The 9,457-nt window shown below is 60.3% G+C and overlaps 1 protein-coding gene across 1 annotated transcript in view; it reads left to right on the forward strand.

Annotated features, from left to right (window-relative positions):
• COL5A1 (collagen type V alpha 1 chain) overlaps positions 1 to 9,457 on the forward strand; it is a 102,864-nt gene that overhangs the window by 18,248 nt on the left and 75,159 nt on the right. The window contains exons 5-10 of the mRNA XM_029921036.1: positions 780 to 904; positions 5,848 to 5,979; positions 6,707 to 6,844; positions 7,478 to 7,717; positions 8,575 to 8,733; positions 8,839 to 8,895. Of these exons, the coding sequence (XP_029776896.1) occupies positions 780 to 904; positions 5,848 to 5,979; positions 6,707 to 6,844; positions 7,478 to 7,717; positions 8,575 to 8,733; positions 8,839 to 8,895 (851 nt within the window). The remainder of the gene's footprint in view (positions 1 to 779; positions 905 to 5,847; positions 5,980 to 6,706; positions 6,845 to 7,477; positions 7,718 to 8,574; positions 8,734 to 8,838; positions 8,896 to 9,457) is intronic.

Genomic DNA, 9,457 nt, shown 5'->3' on the forward strand with positions numbered 1-9,457 from the left:
GCCGCGCGGCCGGGCCGGCGTGTGAGCCCCGACACCCAGCCCTTCGGGCGCTCCCGCTCCAGGCCTGGTGCCCATCCCTGCCCTCTGCCGCCCCCAACTCCTGATGGCAGTGCAAGGTGCCCGGTGGCCGGAGGCAGTGATGTCCCTTCACTTTTTCCCCAGGGTCCCTGAGGACGGAGGCTCAGTTTCTGTCATCCAGAGCAGAAGGTCACGCAGAGGCCATTCTCTGCACTGCACGTGCACCCATGTGTCCACGCACACACACACATGCACATGCACACATGCATGCATGCACACATGTACACACACGTACACTGACATGCACACACATGCGCACATGTATGTGCACATGTGTGCACCCACACACGTATATGCACCCACATGTGTGCACATGCACATGCACACATGTATGCACACATGTACACACACACACCCTCAGACAACTCCAGATCTTATAAGCGAGCCATGGATCTGTGAGTTTGGGGGATGCTAGGCTGCCTCTAGGGTAGGGGGCAGACTCTTCCAAGGTCAAGGCCAGGCTGGTTTCCGGTCAGAGTTCCCCTGCCCGGGAGGACAGCTGGATGGGGAAGATCTTGGGGTGCCCTGAGGCGCTACCCGCGGCAGCTCTGACCGGAGGCCAGCCTCACGCAGCTGGCGGTCAGCATCCGAGAGGCCGAGGCCGGGCCCTGAGAGGCTGCAGCCAGGGGCCTCATCTCCGCCGGCGGGCGTCCCAACCTGGGTCCTGGCTCCAGCCTTCTGCCTCGTCCCCCCAAACACAGATACGCCTGAGCTCAGGGCCGTCCTGCTGGCCATGCCCGTGGGGCCCCGAGGGGTGGACACTATGGGCAGTGGGGGCCTCTGTTCCAGGCCCCCCAACATCTCCCACCAGCAGCCGCCAGGAAAGGTGGGCACATAGGGTGAATCTCTGGTGCCATCACAGGGGGCACCATGAAAACACTCTCAAAACCGTCACAAAGATGTGATCATTCGTGTGACATCTGAAAGACAGTATGGACCAGAGTAGGACCCGCCAAGGGCATGCCGTCTCTGCATGGTTGGGTGGTGGCCATTGGAAACTGGGTTGAGAGAGATTCCGAGGTCGGGCCTGGTTTCAGTGAGAGGTGCTCACTGGGGGACGGGGTCCCTGCGAAGGGCGCACGGGTGCCCGGCACCCTCCCCACCTAGAAACTCCCGCGTGTATGGGGAAGAGGTCTTAGTGGGTCAGAAGGAGCTCTGGGTAAGGACCTGGGTCCAGAGCTGACCTGGCTTCCATGAGGCTCAGAATATGGGCCTTAGCACTCATGCCTCAGTTTCCCCTTCTTGCAGTGGGGCAGGGGACAGACAGATCCCTGTCCTTTGAGAGACCCCCCCCCCCCCCGGAACAGAGAGGCACATGTTTTGGTGTGGAAACCCATTCGGGGCTTCATGGGGAAAGTGGTTTTAAACAAGCGTATGCACTTGCGGAGAAGGGTGGGCCCTGGGAATGAGGGGCTTCATGCTTGCAGGGGCCCAATGGCCAGGCCCTGCTCATCACAGGGTCCCTCTGCTGCAGTCTGGGGAGTGGGCGCGGCAGGCAGGGGACCAGGGCTGGCCGAGGGCCAGGTCGGCACCAGCTGTGTGCTCGGTTTCCAGGAAGCACCCGGCCCCTGTGTCTGTTCGCGGCTAGTCATGCGCTAGCCTTTAGCCTTGCTCCCGGCCTGGGGTCGGGGGCTGCATGGGCCACTTGGCTGGGGCCGTAAAGCCTGGTTCTGGGCTGGGCGGGGCGCAGGGACACAGGTGTGCCAGGACTTGGGCTTTCCGGAGAAGCTGTCTTTACCAGACAGCTGTTATCCCCGTGTGCCAGGGGCTTGGGCAAGGGGTGGCCAATGCCAGCAGCCACAGCTGCCCCCAGAGCCTCCAGTGCCTCCCCAAGCCTCCTGAGCCCTCGAGCCCTCTCCTCTTTACAGAAATTGCACTTGGGAATCATATATTCCGACGTCAAGCTGCCAGTTGAGAGAAGAAAGTATTTTATTTGAACTAGATGGTATTTGGATGAGAAAGCTGTTGCTTAGTAAAAATGTGTGGTTGTGATTCACGGCTCCTGTCATAGGGTCCCTGTCTGCCAGAGAGTCTGCAGTGCGGGCCAGGAGCCTCTGACATCCACAAGGAGCGGGGAGGCAGAGAGGGTCGAAGAGGAGGGAGAGGGCGAGAGAGAGGGAGCAGGCAGGCTGCTCCGTCAAAGGAAGGGTGACAGAACTTGGGGAGGGGAGCCCTCTGCATGGAGACAGGTCAGCTTGGGCAGTTCTGAGCTCCTCGCTTGTCCTCAGGGTTTTCAAACCTGGGGGGGGGCGGTCACACACTTGGACCCATGTCTCAGGGGTCAGGTAGCCTGCGCCTTTTCCGGACTCTTAAGACTATCACCCAGTTCTGCTGCTGAGTCATCCCCCCTTTACCCCATCTTAGAGCCAGTTTTCCCATGGAGCCTTTGGGAGTCCAGGGAGGCAGTGGATCCTGCCCCTCAGAGTGGCCCATGCTGCCGCACTTTGCGTCACAGACCCCAGGAGGCCATCTGGGGATCCACGCTTAGTGACTTTGAGTGGCGTGCCCTCCCGGCCTTCCACTGTCCAGCGCAGTCCAGGCTCCAGCACAGACACGAGGCTCACACACCTTTATCAGATGAAGGTCAAGGAGGGCACGGCTTCCTTGCTTGGGCCCATGGTTTCGACATGTGCAGAATGAGCACCACCTCCTTTGGGTCAAGCTCATGGGAACACGTTCTGCTGCTTCACTCATGGCTCTGTCCTCAGGAGTAGAACATGTTGGACCATGGGAGTTGGGGGGGTGGGGCAGGAGCAGGGGTAGCCTCAGGTCCTTAGAAAGGGACAGTGGGACATAGGAGGCATCAGTGACAACCAGATCAATACACGGTCTGGGTGTGCATGTGATCTTACCTGTGGGCTTAAGGCAGGTTGTAGAGTGTTAGGTAAAGTGTAGACGCTGTCAGGTAGTGGTCCCAGGCCATGGCTTCATCCCTGTGTGTGTTGTAGGGAGGGGCTGGCACTTAGTACGTTCTCAATAATTGCTATTGAATGAATGGATGGATGATGGATGGGTGGGGAATGATGGATAGATGGGGGATGGATGGGTGGTGGATGATGGATGGACGGATGGATGGACGGATGGATGATGGATGGATGGATGGATGACGGATGGATGAATGGAGGGATGGATGGATGGATGGACGGACGGACGGATGATGGGTGGATGGACGGACGGACGGACGGATGGATGAATGGATGGATGGATGGATGATGGATGGATGACGGATGGATGGATGAATGGATGGACGGATGGATGATGGACGGACGGATGGATGATGGATGGACGGATGGACGGATGGATGAATGGATGGATGGATGGATGGATGAATGGATGGACGGATGGATGATGGATGGACAAATGGATGATGGATGGATGGACGGATGGATGGATGGATGGACGGATAGATGAATGGATGGACGGATGGATGATGGATGATGACATTGGATGGATGGATGGATGGACGGATGGATGATGGATGGATGGATGGATGGATGATGGATGGATGGATGGATGGATTATGGATGGATGACGGATGGATGGACAGACGAATGGGTGGATGGATGATGGATGGATGGATGGATGGATGATGGATGGATGGATGGACGGATGGATGGATGGACGGACGGATGGATGGATGGATGGACGGATGGATGAATGGATGGACGGATGGATGATGGAAGGACGGACGGATGGATGGATGGACGGACGGGTGGATGATGGATGGACGGATGAATGGATGGACGGATGGATGATGGATGGATGGACAGATGGATGATGGATGGATGGATGATGAATGGATGGATGAATGGATGGATGGATGGATGATGGATGGATGGATGATGGATGGATGATGGATGGATGGATAGATGATGGATGGATGACGGATGGATGGACAGATGAATGGGTGGATGGATGGATGGATGGGTGGATGGACGGACGGATGGATGATGGACGGACAGATGGATGATGGGTGGATGACGGATGGATGGATGAATGGATGGATGGATGATGGATGGGTCGATGGATGGATGATGGATGGACAGATGGACGGATGGATGATGGATGGATGATGGATGATGGATGGAGGGATGGATGACGGATGGACGACAGATGGATGGTAGTGGATAGTGGATGGGTGAGTGGAAGATGGATGGACATACAGTTGACGAATGCCGGATGGACGCCACCTTGTGTAGGGAGAGAGGATGTGCACGTGGCAGGATGGGCTCTGGGCCAAGGAACTCAACACCTGGCCCAGCTCCTAGTTGTTCTTTCTTGGGCACCATCTCTAATGACAGTTCCAACATGCGGCATGTTTGTTGATATTCCTGTCCCTCCTTTTGAGCCCAGGCAGGTCGTGTAAGTGATAAATACTCGGCAGGCTGCATTCAGCTGACCTCTCCTCACCTGCTGTGTGACTGAATGCCAGACAGGTGACCTCAGGGCTTTGGGTTTATCAGTTTTAGATGGGTATTAATAGCACATAATTCTTAGGGTTCTTGTGGATACAGAGGGAGTGACAGCATGCAGTTTCTCTGTCTAGCATCTGACCCGCAGTGAACACTATCTATACATTAACCATTAGTAACGTCTTTAGGACATCAGTTTACATCCATCTGACTGGGGCCTGAGGACCTTCTGCCAGGGGGACGCCGAAGGTTTGATGACATTCGTGAGGCCTATGGTTCTCGTTCCCTTCTGTTTGCCTGCTGTTGACACGGCTTGATGAGATCGGCATGATGTAGAATCGCTGCGTGCTTTTCCCAGCTCGCGTGGTGGGACTGTCAGCTGGCGTGGCAGTGAGCCAGGTGGCAGTGGGCCGGCACGTTCCGTGGTCGGCAGCGTGGGCTCGTCCAGGTGGGAGCGTGGGTCTGTGCTGCATCCCCTTCCAGAGCGGAGTCATGTTCCATGTGTGGATGGACCACATTTGTTGATCCATTCGTGCATTGACGGACACTCAGGTGGTTCTCTGGGCTATTGTGAATCGTGCTGCTGTGACCATGGGTGACTGGGCCTATTTGAATACCTGTTGTGATTCTTTCTTGGATAAATTGTTTACACGCCTGTCTTAGTTCCTAGGATTGGGATTTCTGGGTCATATGGTCTTTTTCTCTTTAAAAATACTCCCCAGCCGTGAGGGTGATGGGGAAGGAGGCAGCATACCTCCAAGTCCTCTGGTGCAGGGTGGAGTTTATAGCTTGCATTTGTCACCCACAGTTCACAAAAGCTCCAAGCACATGGCTGGTACCTGGCAGGTACCCAACAGGTGTCTGCTAAATGGAAGTGGGTGGATACATGGGCAGATGGGTGGGTAGATGGTTGGATGGGTAGATGGATGGGTGGATGGGTAGATGGGTAGATGGGTGGGTGGATTGATGGGTAGATAAGTGGATGAATGGATGGATGGGTGGATGGACGGACGGATGGATGGATGGACGGACGAATGGGTAGATGGATGGATGAGTGGGTGGATGGATGGACGGACAAATGGGTGGATGGATGGATGGGTGGGTGGATGGTTGGATGGATGGACGAATGGGTGGGTGGATGGACGGACGGACGGACGAATTGATGGATGGGTAGACGGGTGGATGGATGGATTGGCACGTGGACAGATGCATGGTTGGATGGGCCGATCATCCTAGCTTGAGTGGTGATGGGAGGCTTGTCTGGGCTGCTCAGCACCTCAGGGCGTCGGGCTGGCCTCCTGGTCCCCATGGGAGTCCCCCATGTGCCACTTATTCAAGAGCCTTTGTCCTTTTCCAGGGCGACATCCAGCAGCTGCTCTTCGTCTCGGACCACCGGGCGGCTTACGATTACTGTGAGCACTACAGCCCTGACTGTGACACCGCGGTCCCCGACACCCCCCAGTCACAGGATCCCAACCCGGATGAATATGTGAGTCAGCCCCATTGGCTCATGGCGGGGTGGTAGGCAGGCTCCTTGTGGGGGGCAGGGCAGGCAGGGATGGAGGGTCACAGAAGTCACAGGACCCCTATTTAACATAAACCCGCTGGGCGGGCACCAGAGGCTCCTGCTCACCCCCTGCCCGCACAGCAGCACCTCGGCTAAGCCCACATGGGGCTCTCTCCCCCGTTCCTGAGTGGAGACCCCCCCACCTCCTGGTCACGGGTCACTCGTGTCTCGTGTCGTATTCAGCCTGCTGTTATTAGTCCTCTGGCCTCCTTCTGTGGCGACCACCCAGAAGAGGAGGGGCTGGACCCCTGCCCCAGTTCTGAGGGTGACACCTTCCCTGTCCTGTGGTTTGGGGCCTCAGCGAAGGTCGGGGACCCTGAGTGACGGCAGCATTGCCACAAGACCCCACAGCTTGGCTGGCTGTCCTGGCCCTTGGTTCTAAAGCGTCAGCACGTCTGCATGTTTTAGGACTTGGCTTTGAAGGGGACCTGGGGCCCCTGTTTCCTCCCTTGTGCTTCCCGCGGGGCTGACTCAGCGGTCCAAGGAGCTGGCGCGGGCGGAGGCTGGGTCGGGGCTGCAGGCGGGTTCGCGGCTGGAGTGGGGCCGGACTCTGGTGCCCGCTCTTCCTGGACGGACCTGGATGGTGGGGACAGCAGCGTGGCTCCCGGTGGGGGCCTGCCTTGCTCACGTGGCCCCAATTTGTTCTCAGTACCCGGAGGGAGAGGGGGAAGGTGATGCCTACTACTATGAGTACCCCTACTACGAGGACCCGGAGGACCCGGGCAAGGAGCCCGCCCCCACCAACAAGCCCGTGGAAGCTGCTAGAGAGACCACAGAGATTGCCGAGGTCTGGGCGCTGCAGGCCACGGGGCCCTGGGGGATGGGAGGGTGCTGTGGCCACCGGGAGGGACGCACAGCAGGGGTCCAGTGGCCGGGTGACTGAGTGGCGGTCTGTGCGTTGTGCTCTGGGGAGGCTGGCCAGAGGGCTCCCCGCCACGGTCTGTGGGCCGCATGCGTGGGTATGAAGGGAGCATGATGCTCTCGGTCTGGAGTCTTCCTTTTAAACCTGCAGACACCGGGGCGCCTGGGTGGCCAGTCGGTTAAGTGTCCGACTCTTGGTTTCAACTCAGGTTATGAATTTGGGGCTTCACGGGTTCAAACCCCACATCGGGCTCTGGGCTGGCAGCACAGAGTCTGCCTGGGTTTCTCTCCCTCCCTCTCTCTCCCCCTCCCCTGCTGGCTCTTTCTCACTAAATTTAAAAAAATTGTTTAAACTTGGAGATATAGTTCGCCCTTCTCAAGTGCAGGCTCGGGTTTTAGGCCACGGACAGTGCTCCCCTGGGCGGCCGCCTCCCCGCACGGACCACAGCCCCCGCGCCCGGACTCCTCTTGGCCGCAGCTCCATGCTGCCTGTCGGGCTCGGAGGAACCCGGAGCCCTGGGCTCCCCTCCCTGACTCCGGCTCTGCTCCCCGCTCTCAGGAGCAGACCCCGACCCCCACGGCAGCCCCCCCAGCGCCTGACACCAGCGAGGGGGCGGGGAAGGAGGAGGGCCCCGGCCTCGGGGACTATGACTACATGACCAGCGAGGACTACTACACGCCCGCCCCTTACGAGGACCTGAGCTACAGCGAGGGCTTCGAGAACCCCGACCTGCCGCCCGACCACGGCGCTGGGCCCGAGGTGCCCGCCAGCACCACCAGCACCGCCAACGCCTCCAACGTAATTGCTTCCCTTCCAAGTGGGCCTGGAGGGGGGCGGCTCCCTCTTTTCTCTGCCTCTGACCTCAGAGGCCCTGCACTGGCTCCCTGCTCCCCGGCCCCCAGGTTAGGGGTCCCCGCCGTGCTGAGCTTGCCACACCATATCTCATCTGCAGACGGGCAGAATGAGTCCCGTCAGCCCCGCACGCCGGGGTCCAGGTGGGGACCGGTGAGGCTGTTCATGTTTGCAGTGTCCCCGTGTGTGGCTGGGGGCCGGGCAGGGAAGGTGCGGGAGCTGGGGGCCCGGACCAGCAAGGGGGACTGAGGCCGGGTTGTGCCAGCGACGCCAGGGGCTTTCCCGCTGGGCAGACCTGGCTTCAGGCCGTCCGCTGACCTGAGGCAGTTTCGCTGCCTCTTGATTCCCGACCTCGTTCGCGAGGCGGTGCGTCCACGTCCAGGGGCAGGTGGCAGGCTGTGGGACCAGTGAGGACCTCAGCACAGTGCACGGTTCACAGGGAATGCATCTCGCGAAGCCAATACTTGACGGCCTTGAGCGGATGCCTGGGTTCCGATGGGTCCAAACCCCTCCATGCCTGGGATGGGCCTGGGGGCACGTCACCCCATGACCGTGAGGCCCCAAGTGGAGCCCCTGAGAGCACCCACTGACCCCCAGCGTGCCGACCCCCGCGCGGCCTTAGCTTGCCGTGGGGTGCTGTGGGGTTTGGGGTGACGTTGCCCGTGGTGGGAGGGGGGAAGCTGTGTAACTTGCCCCCCCCAGCATGTCCCCCAGAGCTCCTGGGAGGGCCCTGTCCCTGGCGTCCCCAGGCTGCGGGCTGGGGCCTGCCATCCTCCGGTGACCCCCGCACCCCTTCCCCCCAGCCTGCTCCGCCTCCGGAAGACGACTTGGAAGGCGAGTTTACGGAAGAAACCATCAGGAACCTGGACGAGACCTACTACGACCCCTACTATGACCCCACGGTCTCGCCGTCGGAGATCGGGCCTGGCATGCCCGCCAACCAGGACACCATCTACGAAGGGGTGAGGGCCGCGGGGCTCCTTCCCGCCCACCCGCAGCTCCGGGGCTGGGGCCTTCCTTGCCCTCCCCTGCCTCATTCTCTGCCCACTTGTGTTTCTCGAACCCAGATCGAAGGACCCCGAGGAGAGAAGGGTCAGAAGGGCGAGCCCGCCATCATCGAGCCTGTAAGGACGCTTTCCCCGTCCCCTCCCTGGAGTGGGCGGGGCTGGTGGGTCGTGCGGGTCACGCGGGACAGGGCCCCAGCCACCCGTGGGGCCCCTCGAGGACGCCACCGTGCTTGAGGCGGAGGCTGGAGAAGCAGGCCTCAGGCGGGGGAATGTTCTAGGCCTTGACCGAGGCACCTGGGATTCCAGCCGGTTAGACCTCTGTGCTATGCCCTGCGGCCTGAGCGCCTCACTCCGCCAGCACCGTGAGGAGAGGGACTCGGAAGCCGCGGGGCGGAGGGAGCCCCCAGAGTGGCCGGAGGGGCTGTGGGGCACCTCGGGTCCGGCTGGGCAGGGGGTCTGCCGTGGACTCTGCCGCTCCGAGGCCGCCGCCGCCGCCGTGTGAGGCTGGTTTGCCGGAACCTGCGGAGCGCGGTGGGCCGTCTGGGAAGCTGTGTTCAGGGACTCTGCTGAGCTTGGCTCTGCCGCGCCTGGGGTCACGGGCAGCAAGCGCAGCCCCGTGAGGCAGCGAGGAGCTGGTGGGGGGGCGGCACAGGGGCTGCTCACTGCCGCCAGGCCCACC

This window comes from Suricata suricatta, chromosome 13 (assembly GCF_006229205.1).
Source record: "Suricata suricatta isolate VVHF042 chromosome 13, meerkat_22Aug2017_6uvM2_HiC, whole genome shotgun sequence".
NCBI lineage: Eukaryota > Metazoa > Chordata > Mammalia > Carnivora > Herpestidae > Suricata > Suricata suricatta.